This window comes from Corvus kubaryi, unplaced genomic scaffold, assembly GCF_017639235.1.
Source record: "Corvus kubaryi isolate FWS band 111438036 unplaced genomic scaffold, C.kubaryi_AGA036_p1.0 37308, whole genome shotgun sequence".
In the NCBI taxonomy this organism is placed as follows: Eukaryota; Metazoa; Chordata; class Aves; order Passeriformes; family Corvidae; genus Corvus; species Corvus kubaryi.
Genome location: NW_024581096.1, coordinates 13135241 through 13147665, shown reverse-complemented (window position 1 = coordinate 13147665; position 12425 = coordinate 13135241). Strand labels below are relative to the sequence as shown.

Sequence of the window (12425 nt, the reverse complement as noted above, 5' to 3'; positions counted from 1 at the left end):
TGGCCCTCCTGATATCAAAGGGTGTGAGATGACCCTTCTGTCTTGGAATGAACCCTATGAAAGAAAAAAGCACCATTCAGCTCCCAATTTGATGCTAGTAGTTAAGCTGTGTGGTGAAAAAAATCTGCCAGGGTGTCCTTGGCCAGCCCTGATTCTTTCTTCCCAAGTCACTTCTCCAAATGCAATGTGGATGAAAAGTCCTTGGGAAAGATGTCCAGCTCTCTGTCACTAGCTAGGAATCTGGTCCATCTAGTTAAATGGTTGCTCCTGTCAAGGACTCTTCCTGCTGGGCATGAGGAGAAGCAAAGTAAAGCTAGTGAGAGCCATCCAGTGTCCAAGTTACAGGGTACAGGACATGTCAGTTCCAACATCTCCATGGGGAGAAATACTCATTATGAGGCCTACACAGTAACCTCTCCTCTTTGGGAAAGATATACACACACTTGAAAATTTTGCTGGCTCTGTCCTGGCTGTTCTGTTCTTTCCTTTAGCAGTGAAAGTTGTATCTAGTGCATGACTGCAGTAAAAAATGTGCTTGTTTTACTTTGCCCACCAGGCCCTTTACATTCTCTTGGCTTTAATTTCCTAATGCAAAATGCATGTGTGTGTGTCAGTAGTCATGGATGTCAGGTCATGAGAGAAGCCATCCAGCTCGTGCTCTCGTCCCCACCTCCCATACAACTGCTGCAACTAAAAAATCTAGCCCAGATAATCTGAGGAACAGGCACAAACCTACCCCTTCAGGAAAGCTACATGCTCTTTAGCAGAAACTCATGGCAAAACAAAAACATGAGTCTTGAGGCTGGCTTTAGCTTCCCTTTACTGTCCCTGACTTCAAAAAGGCCTTTGTCTAAGCAGGGCACACTTTTATTTGGCTAAGACAAATGAGTCTTTGAAGCAGAAAACTTTATAGAAGCAGCAAATCTTGTAAAAGAAATCTCATAAATCCATGTATTTGTCCCTGTTAGCAAATGTTTTTGATTTACTAGAATATTTTTCTCTGGAATTGCTGTGGTTTCTATCTTCAGGCCCTTGGAAAGTTTCTTGACCAAACTTTCTAGAATGAAAATGCGTTCATGCTAGAATTAAAATATTTATGCTGATGTCTGTATGGGAATCTGGCACGCCTGAGTGTCAGATGGGTATTTGGAAACATTTTTTTTGAGGATTCCAGAAGTCATCTGCACTTCCAGAACTCCAGGTTTTTCCAAGGAAATAAGTAATTTTAAATCTCCTTTTTTTTCTGATGTGTGGGTGACATTTGCAGAGGGATTTTCCTCAGTGAGAATATATAAACCAGCAGAGGACTGACAGAATTTTATTGCATGGACTTTGTCCCAAACCCTTGGGTTTCAGATCTGTGAAGCATCACTGCTTCTTGGGAAACACTTCAGCCCTGGCTATTCCTGTAACAGGAGCTCTGAACTGGTCCCATAGCTTGTAAATTGGCACATCTTATGCCTTTGGATATGCTGGAGAACATGCTGGGAATGTTAGTTAAAGCATCCAGAATCCTGATTTATGATTTACCATTGTCATATAAGGAATGCTCATCCTGAATCTATTGCCCTGAAATCACCCTTGGCAGAAGCTGCAAGAAATTTCTTAAGAAATAGATACAAGAAAGCAAAACCACACACTACCTCCTCACACAAGATTTTTATCTGAAATACCCCTCTCCTCCTGTTCTCAATGGTTTGTCAGATACAGCCTTTTGACACACATTTTATCTTAACATGTATCTGCCTTCCTCAGTGGGAATCCTTACCTTGCAGAATTTCTTCTTTGCAGCCCTCAGTGACTCAAAATTGAATCTCTCTTCTTCCTTCTGCTATGCCTACTCTGATTTGTATAATTTCTTTACACCCCTAAAGTATTTACTTCTAATTTATTCACGAGATGGTCCTGGCTGTGTTTCTAACTAGTGCTGTCTTCTAATTCACTAGCAGATTTTATTTGGGGTTTTGCTACCATGACTATTTTAGTGCATCGTTAAAAAATTATTTTAAAATTATTTTTAAATGCATTCTTTGGCAATAGAGAGGAACGCTGTAATAGCTGAAACATCACAGTTTTCCCTTCGTGCTTGTCACACAAAGGTGAGAATGAACTCTGCCTTTCCAATGGGAGCTGCTGCTGAGGACACAGCGCTCTCTGCTGCTGGAAGCACACAGGGACACTTCAAACACAGCCCTGTGGATTTGCTGCATAAAACCCCGCACTTCCGTTTTTGGCTGCGGCACATTCATTTAGGTTTCCAAGTGTTTGGAGAGGTGTCCTCACACACTCGTTAACACTCTCCATTCACGTGTAAGGGAGCAAGGCATGGGCTCCAGATGTAGTTCTGTCTGTGAAGCAGGAGAGATGCATGAAAGGTCAGTATTCCAGTCCCTTCTCTTCAGCTTTTCCTTCACCTTTTCCCACAGCACACTTGGAGTACATAGCATGTAACATTTTTTAACACCTCAGATCAACTGGCCTGAACCATTTTGGTCTCAACCTCCTCAATCACCTGGAACTTTTTTATTCTATGTTTTCGTGGAGCACTGCAGTTGCTGCATGAGCGGCCAATCATGCACTGGTCTTCTCTCTGCTGAAACTGAGCCTTTCTCTTTGATTTCCTACGCTATTTTCAGAGCTGATTGTTGTTGACTATTTGATGTAACAATTTTCCTTTTAAATCTACCTTTTATTTGTAGCTCTCTAATGGCCTTCCCCATCTTATTTCTTGAGTTGGATGCATTTAATTAATTCTGTTCTTTCTGTTACAGTTTTTCTTGTGTGTTTTTTTGTTTTGGGTTTTTTTTGTTGTTGCTGTTGTTTTTTTCTTTTGAGTAAAATTTAACAAGTTCAAATGCTGGATTCTGCACCTGGAATGGGGTAATGCCAGGCACACGTACGAAGTGAGAGAGGAATGGCTGGACAGCTACAGAGGGAGATGTGGAGCTGACTGGTGCTGGACTCAGTGTGGGTCAGCAGTGCCTGGGCAGCCCCAAGGGCAAACCCCATCCCGGAGCACCAAGAACAGCACAGCCGGCACAGAGAGGGGATGGTCCCGCTGGGCTCAGCCTTGGGGTGGCCTCAGCGTGGGCTCTGCTGGGCCCTGCAGGTGGAGAAGGATGGCAAGGTCTTTGAATGTGCCCTGAGGAAGAAACGAAGCTGGTGGGAAGGCTGGAAGGAACTTCCTGTGAGGAGCAGCTGAGGACTTTGGGCTGGGCTGGTTTGGAGAAAGGGAGGCTGAGGGGTGACCCCACTGCTCTCTGCAGCTTCCTGAGCAGGGGAAGGGCACTGGGAGCTGCTGAGCTCTCCTCCCTGCTATCCAGGGACAGGACATGAGGGAATGGTTCAGAGCTGCACCAGCAGAGCTTTCAACTGGCTGTTAGGAGGCATTTCTATACAGAGAGGGTGGTCAAGCACTGGAACAGACTTCCTAGAGAAGCGGTCGCTGCCCCAGTCTGTCAGTGCTCAAAGGCATTTGGACAGTGCCCTTAACAATGTGCTTGAACTTGGCCAGCCCTGACGTGGTCAGGCAGGTGACTGGACAATGGCTGTAGGTCCCTTCCAACTGGAAGAGTCTGTTCTATTGTATTTTATTCCACTTACAAAACACACTAAAATAAATTATTGAAGTTATTGGTAGAAACTGGGATGGCATTTAATTAATACAGACACTTTTCCTGTGACAAGCACACTCTGTTGCTGATACCACAATGATTATCCTACCTTCCTGAAGCAGCTGTTTCACATGACTATATTGGCAACATCCTGGATCACTCTGGCTCCAGTTCTTAAATGTACCATGCTTTTCTCTTATGCATGAAAATATGAAGTAGTTACCTAAGTATTGACATTCTAAGCCATGCTGAGATAGCCACATGGGACTGGCAGCTGTGGGCCTGCACCTCTGAGAGACCCATCCCCTTTTGGAGGAGCACACACCCCAGGAACATGTAAAACATGACAGTAAACTCATGTATTCAGGCACCTTCATCACTCCCATTTGTTCATTAACTTGTTTAACCAGAAAATTACTGGCAAACTTAATGTGTGCCAAAGTGAAGGCTGTGATAAGGCTGTCTTACGTGGTCTGATCAAATATGCATACTATTAGTACAACCACGATGCAGCATGCAGAAAAGGAAAGAGGTTATATAAGAAGCAAGGTTTGTGATTGCTGTGTAGAAACAAGAGCCTTTTTGTCTCACTTTTAAAGTAACCCTTTTACTGTAGAAAAAGCCATTTATTTTCTCTTGGTCAGCTACTCAATTCTGCAGTCTTAGACTTTTAAGTACAGGAAACTTAAAAAATCCACAAAGGTTTCTTGATGCCATTCTATGTTTATTTTGATTTAGGGTATCAACCTTTTAACAGGGCTGATGCAGAATGGATGTAAAAGTATTTAAGCTAGTGGCTGAGCCTCTACAAACTGATAGGGTTTAAACTACCCTCCAATAAATACTGGTGGCAATGGCTTTGCAGAACAGTTTAAGAAAACACAAATATTGAAGATGTCTCTAAATGATAACCCTTACCAACACAGGTATGTAAAGACCATGACATGTGGGAAAGTGTGCACTGTGCAGGGTCAACATCCCCAGCAAGAGCTGCCAGTCCCTGAAAAACAGTGACTTCTATCCTGGTAGCACCTGAACACTTGTTGAATATTATTAGGGCAGTGTTTCTTAAAATGCAAACTGCAAACAATCAGAAAGTTCAATAAACAATGGCAAGCTTCTCTCAGACTTTTGTAATGCAAATGAAAAAGTGGAGCAAAATGTAAGAATACAGATTAACAGATATTTACAGAATGAAGCCTGATTGTTATTTAGATATAAATCAAAACTGCTGCAGTAAGTCTATAAACAACACTCCTTGGATTTTTTTCTTGCCCTAAAAGACCAGCTGTTTCATTTTTGAAACTCTGAGAAACACAACACTGAAGGAGAAAAAGATAATCTGAGAAGATCTATAAAAGAATCTCTCAAAAGAAATTTAATTTGCTAGCCTTTCTGGCTAGAAGGCTCTTTGGCTTACAGCTGTCATTAAAAAAACCCCAAAAAATGGAAAGAAAACAGATGTTTTTGTTGAATCAATCCATCACTGTACTTTGTAAAACTAAAATATAAGTGGAAAAAAACATTGCTGACTGTGTCTCCTTCCCCCCATTATTAAGACTATGCTAGTCAAATCTGTTTGGGTAGTCCAAACAAGTTTAATTGCTTAACAAAGAAATGAATTTGGCACTGGGTGACTACTTAACAGACTAATGACCAGCAGATATTCAACCAGCAACAAGAATCTTAAATATGCATACAAATTGTTGCAGGAATATTCAAAGTTGATTCCAACTGTTGAAAATTTTCTAGGCAGAACAATTTTAAGTACTAAAAGGTCTAAAAGTAGAAGCTGCAAATGAACCCATCATATTCAATAGCTCTAGAAATGTAACTCTTCATCTAGAATTTCACAGAAGGTCAAGAAGTCAATGGACTGTGTCTAACAGACTTTAATTTTTAGCAGTGCCTTTATGCAAGAATCCATGCGAAATCACACTGCTCACAGACAGGACACACTCATGAACTAGGAAGTCAAGTCAAAGTTCAAAAAAGCTTCAAAACAGAACAGCTCACATTTTCACAAACTGTTCTTCTAAGGTGAGCACGGAGGGGAATATCCTTCCTGTGTACATTTCTCTTTTGTGTATGAGGACTGCAGTGTTTGTGATTGAGGGATTTAACACACAGCACTGCTGAATAAAAAATGCAAACAGTGCTTATTAGTAAACTGGTAGCATTACCAAAACAGGTTATTAAAATGCTTATTTTGCCTTCCTAAGTGCACAGTGTAGTATTTAAAGTCAAAGCTAGCTCTGTACTTTTGAAAACCTTGTTTTTACATTCTTCTTAGATTTGTTAACAGGAGTCGAGTCAGAAGTTATCCATTAAAATGGGCAGGAACACCAGAAACAAACTACAAATTCACCCTTCACCACACAGCACAAAAATCATGGTCACAGCTTCATATTTAATGTGGAATCACTTTAAGTATACAATATTTCAAAAGATCCAGAAACTGGTTAGGAGCTAAAAGCCAGTAGAACAAAAATACAGAAAGTCTAAAGTACATCTTTGACCTTTTTAATCCTATATTTTAGGGTCACATTCCTGAATAGACAAGTTTGCCATATGAGGAAAGAAACTTTGGTATGGAGTGAAACTAGCTACATGAATAGCACCTGTAGCTTTCAAAATAAATAGTAATGGCTAACTAGACACGATGGCAACAAGATATCCCCTAGAACAAGCATATGCTTGGAGTTATGCACGAAGGCTGGACAATGAAATGAGTGTAATTTTTTTAAGTAACTTCAAAGCATTTCTGCTTTTCATATTTCTAATTATTTAGAAAGCTTTCATACAGTGAGAAAGCTTTACTTTTATATGCTAACCCCTAATAATCACTCCCTTGAAAATTGCACTCTGATGCTTACAGAACACTATTATTAAATGTTTTTCTTTTAAGTCTTTAGATTCTCTCTGTTTTTCTAAAATATTGTATTTTTTATTCCATAGGCCCATGCTGGTTAGCAGTAGATGCTGGGAACAGAAACATCCCCCCTGCTCCAATAGCTGCTTATTAAAAAGGTCAAAGAGAAATTCGACCTTGAAATGGAACAGAAGTTGGGTTTTTCTTAATAAATGGTATCAGAAATAACAAATTATTTTTGTCACATGTGATACTCTCCTACAGCCATCGATATAAAGTAGCTACCGGAATGTTAGTCTATGTTAATCTCTGTTTTATGGGTTTGCAACAAAGCATAATACACATTTAACAGAGTAAGTGAAACTTCAGTTTCCAGTGTGTAATGAACTTTAGTCATTTAATAAATTTTAACTTTTATTTGTGTATTCCACTGTAGTGCTGTGACAACAAATCACACCTGTGTACCAGAGCATACATCAACAGTATGATGTAACTTTACTTACACCACTGCTATATTTAGATTTTTGAAAGAGACATAAGCATACACTATGGCCACAGCAAATAATTTTCTGCATTTTTTTCTTTGATAACCTTCACTTTTTCAATAATACTTCACTTTTAAAATTTGAATTATTGAAAAAATCACAGAAAGTTTATACAGGAACAGATATAAGGAATAACCTCACAGGCACTGATATGACAAACATTTATTTTAAGGGCTGAGAGGCATTAATACCATGTCGACAAAGTTGACTGAAAAGAATGACTAACTTTGTCTAAACGGAAAATGCCCACCTTTGCTTGTTGAGAAAAGAAATTCAGAAAGTTATTTTTTGGCCTTGCTATGTCACAAAGTCAATCATACAAAGACCTACGCATTTAACCTAAGATAATAGTTTTAAAAGCCCTTCTATAAAAAAAACCAAAAAACCATCATGCAAATCTTTGATCAATTATGCAGCGGCTTTAAAACTGTTGCAAGACTGTACTGTATATATTAGCTTTCATACTGCTAATGCACAACTAACAGCAAACTCGATTAGATTAACACAAATTTGTCTTAATTACACCGTTATATCACACTAAGGAGACAAATGCCACAAGATTGGCAAAAACATTTAATTCTGAGCACTCAAATGGCAGGACAATTATGTGTTGTAACCCCTTCACATTTAGAAAAAAACATGATCCTGCAGTCTCACTTTACAAAAAAAGAAAAAAAAAAATTCTGTAAAATATTAATTGGGAGGGGAACAGTTTTACTACCTAACACAAAGTAACTCATACAACTAGTGTCAAAGGCAAACAAAAATACTTCTAAATAAAAAGTCAAAATACACATAGCAACAGAAGCACAAATGCTGCATTAAATACAGTCAAGATAGGAAGACAATGCACTTGTTAATAAAAAAGACAAAAAAAAGAAGAAAATATACTGAAGTCAGCAACACGTTTAAAGAAAATGCAGTGAGGGAAAACTATTTTTTCCTATGACAACAGTTTCCATTTGCAGTCTTTCCATCCATAATTTGTCTGGTACAGTACATCCAATTAAAATATTCGGAATCTCACAGAAGAGCTGGGTTTTTCTCTTCCAAATCTAATTCACAAGCTGGTTTTGGATGTTTTAAACAGACATCATTATGAATGAAGTAAAAGCAAGGCAACAAATGGACTTTTCATTACCATCAATCTTAGCAATGATAACAAACATTTTTAAAAGTTATCATAATCTTTTTTGTCCTTCTTTCCCTCTGCTTCAAACCCATCAACCCCATCACTGTCCCTTCTCCTTTTACGATTATTATGGATGTTGAAGCGTTGATTCATCTGTGGTAATGGATCCATTCCTAGAACTTTGTGTATCTGACGGAATGCAAGGAGTCTCAGCGCAAACTAGAAAAACAGTAAAAAAAAGTTACTTGTATTACATACCAATGTCCATTTTGAGGAATTCCTCAATTAAGGAAGCGCATCAGTGATGTACGATATTACCCTTAGCTCTAACTATCCCGTCTTTCTTTCCCCCAACAAAGTCAACACAATGAAACGTGTCTGTCACGTTTGCTGCTTTTGTAAGTGCAGCATCTTAGCTTAAAAATAATGTACGTGTGTTTGAGCTCCTGGGCTTGCACTGAAGCAGCAAAGGCTTGTCACGCATCACATTAGGCATTAGGAATCATTAGCAAAAGGATCAAACGAAGAGGTAGAGGCAGTAACCTCTTAAACTGCAAGCATGAATGGTCAATATTGTCATGTGAAACTCGCAGAGATGTATTTATAAAATATTAGATGTCAAAGTAATTTCCAATCTACTAACATACTGCTGTAGAGTGAGCCTGTTTACATATAGCTAGATCTAGATATATAGATATAGATGAGAATGCTACAAATTTTTCAGGATAATACATTTATTTTACTGCAAAAATGTACACTACTATACATCCTCTCCTATGACACGTTCAATGCCTAGATTAAGACTGGTAAGATCTGACTACATTCTAAGAAAAGAAAATTCACGTCCAATATAAAGCTCCATTAAAAAAAAAAAAAAGAACAAACCATCCACCAAATTTAATTACTTCACACCTACATTCCCTTACCTGTGCACTTGAAGTAATATCCTCTCGTTGCTGATCTGTCATTACAGCAAGCGTATCAAAAGGATCTTTTTCACAGGGGTCCAGAAGGCCAGGACCACCTACAATAATCAGGCTAATTAGCAGCACACTTTTACCTTATTTCATGCAAGATTACAGATTAGCTAAGCGTAAGTATACATACAGGGGTCAAATGCAACTTGCCTTTAAGGATGATTCCTGAAGATATACACTCAAAAACTCTTCTCAGTGCATCTCCAGGACTCTGTGGCCCAGTTGCGCTGCTAATTGCTTTTTCCACAAGCAACTCCATAGCCTAGACCAACAACAGGAGGATTCAGCCAAATTAGAAGATGGATTAAGACAGAAAAAAGCTGCTATTGTTCCTCAGTAGAGAATTTTGAATCCAGAATTTTGTAGAACATTACACATCATAGAATACTTTCAGCTAAAATGGAAAGAACCTCCAGTTATTTTATAAAGACGAATAAAAAGAAAAGTGGTGCAAGATTAACACTGAATACTGATACATGCAGCTGGTCACTGGGCTCAGTGTTGGGCCCAGTCCTGTTTAGTATCTTTACTGATGATCTGGATGAGGGAATCAAGAACACCCTCAGTCAGTTTGCAAATGGAAGCTGGGTGGGAGTGTTGATCTGCTGGAGGGCAGGAAGGCTCTGCAGAGGGATCTGCACAGGCTGGATCCATGGGTTGAGGCCAAATTGTGTGAGGTTCAACCAGGCCAAGTTCCAGGTCCTGCCCTTGGTCACAACCTCCTGCAGCTCCAGGCTGGGACAGAGTGGCTGGAAAGCTGCCCAGGGGGAAAGGACCTGGGGGTGCTGGTCAGCAGTGGCTCAACATTAGATGGAGCGTGCCCAGGTGGCCAAGAAGACCAAAGGCATCCTGGCCTGTGTCAGCAACAGTGTGGCATGCAGGACCAGGACTGTCCCCCTGTGCTGGGCACTGGTGAGGCCACACCCCAAATCCTGGGTTCAATTTTGGGCCCCTCACTACAAGAAAGACACTGAGGTGCTGGAGCGTGTCCAGAGAAGGGGAACAGAGCTGGGGAAGGATCTGGAACACAAGTTCTGTTAGGAACTCCTGAAGGAGCTAGTGGTGTTTATCCTGGAGAAAAGGAGGCTCAGGGGTGACCTTATTGTTCTGTACAACCGTTACCTGAAAGGAGGGCATAGCGAGGTGGGGGTTGGTGTCTTCTCCCGTGTAACCGGTAATAGGACAAGAGAAAACGGCCTCAAGTTGCACCAGGCAAGGTTTAGATTGGATATTAGGAAAAGAGATTTTGACTGAAAGGGTTGTAAAGCATTGAAACAGGCTGCCCAGGGAGCTGATGGAGCTACTATTCCTGGAAGTGTTCACAAAACATGTGAATATGGCAATTAAGGACACGGTTTAGTGGTGCTGGGTTAACAACTGGACTTGATGATCTTCAAGGTCTTTTCCAACCTGAACAATTCAGTGATTCTATGATGGGCTTCTTCCCATCACAAGCTGTACAATAATTTTGTAGAAATTTATACAGTAGTAGCCTACATATGTAGGTAGACAACTTGTTGAGCCATTTTTTTGGAGTATGAAACATTGTGGGACCCTTGATTCTGTCAGCCAAAGAATTCAGTACACAGTATACCTAATGAAACAGGATGCTTCAGAAATTTTTTTTTTTTCTGCAAGAGTACAGAAACTTAGAACATCAAAAATTTAATGTTCTTAAAAATATCCTCACTAGTCTTTCAGTTTAGCAAAACTAAAGCTCACAGCAATTTTTCTCCTGGTTATTGACCAACACTAACTCAGATGTTAAACAAGTGTAAAAAAACCTCTAGGATAAACATGTTTACTGAAATGTATGCATTACTTGATGTTAGTTAAAATGGTTTAAAAATTTGCTCTATTTTAAATACTGGTGATTTTTTCTGTGAATATTTCTATTGTTTACTTTTATTATTTTATTTTTTTTCCAGAAGAACCTATAGAAATATTTGTGAAAGTAAAGACTAGCTTCCCCTAGTTTTCTTTCCCAGCCTGTGGATGTTTCACTACTACCTCTTTGGCAATTTTAATTCCCAAGCAATGTGTCTCTCTTGGTTTTTGATAAATTTTTTGGAGGCACTTGTTGTTTGGGCCTTGTCCTCCTCACCACATTTACGTTGTTCAAATGCTACCTTTTGTTTTTCCTTTCCAGGTGTTAATATTTATTCTGATGTATGCAAGTAACTACAGGCAGCACTGATCACAATCCTTCACTAAGGGTGCCCATTCCTTTCTATTTTAGCTCCATTTAACTGACAGATTTCAATTACTGAGCACATTATTTCCATGCCCTACTGTATCAGTCAGGATTTGGCAACAGAAATTTAGTCGTTTTCAAGTAGAAAGCAAAGTGCATCAGTAAAGAAAAAAAAGCAGATCTTGGATTTAAATTTTTTAGAATCTAGTTCTTTTGGATCCTCATACAATACACTGATGTCTCTAACTCAATCCTAGGAAAATGTGTATTATGATGTGCTGGTGTTCATGTGCACAAAAGGCTGGATTTCAAATTTGAACAATGCGTAGGAACCTGACAAAGTTCTTCTAATTTAGGTTTTACTTTCAGGCACATGAAGTGCTACTACTGTGAACATTCAGACTTCCTAGTATCTTCTATTTTTACAACTACTTATGTTTTTTTTTTTAAAAAGCTCTGTCATCTGGTTTGTAAAAGGTTTCTAGTATAGATGGTAGGAGAAGGTCTGTATCCAGAAAACTGTATTACTCCAATCTATGAAATTCCATCTGAACTGGCAGAAATCATCACTTTCATTTTGTCATTGTTTTTATAAGTAAGACTTTTCCTACAGGCCAAAAGAACAGCTGACTACAGTTCATTGCTGATCCATGTCACTGAGAATGCATCAGGTACCAGGAGCAAATCAGGAATCAGCCCTTTTGGAGAGGGCTGAGATACAGCAAGGTCTGACACACTGCTTCATACATCTCTTCCCTTCTGGATGTGCCTTGGAACAGATAATGTGGGAATTAAGAAACCACATTTCTTATTCTTCCCCCATGTGTCTGCTCTGTGTTGCAATAGTTGTAAGGATACTTTTCTGAAAGTATGCCAGGGTTCATTCTCTGGTAACTCAGTATCATAGTGATATTAACAGAGTACTTACTTTTTAGCATCTTTTAAGCTGTATTTTTTTAGTGTACTTTTCATGAAATGCAATACTGAAACTGGCACTAGTTTTTTTCCCTTTAAATATTTAAAAAAGCAGACATTACTGCTCCACTCTTCCTTTCCAGAAGCAATAAATATTATTAGAAGTAATTTAATAA

General features: G+C 39.2%; 1 protein-coding gene across 2 annotated transcripts in view; it reads right to left on the bottom strand.

The window, feature by feature from the left end:
• Window positions 1-6004: 6004 nt before the first annotated feature.
• ZFR (zinc finger RNA binding protein) overlaps window positions 6005-12425 on the bottom strand; it is a 47722-nt gene continuing 41301 nt past the window's right edge. For both annotated transcript variants that reach the window (XM_042028558.1, XM_042028559.1), the window contains exons 18-20: window positions 9291-9402; window positions 9090-9187; window positions 6005-8382 (exon numbers count right to left, since the gene is read on the bottom strand). In XM_042028558.1, coding sequence (XP_041884492.1) covers window positions 8203-8382; window positions 9090-9187; window positions 9291-9402 — 390 coding nt within the window. In that variant the 3' untranslated portion in view covers window positions 6005-8202. The remainder of the gene's footprint in view (window positions 8383-9089; window positions 9188-9290; window positions 9403-12425) is intronic.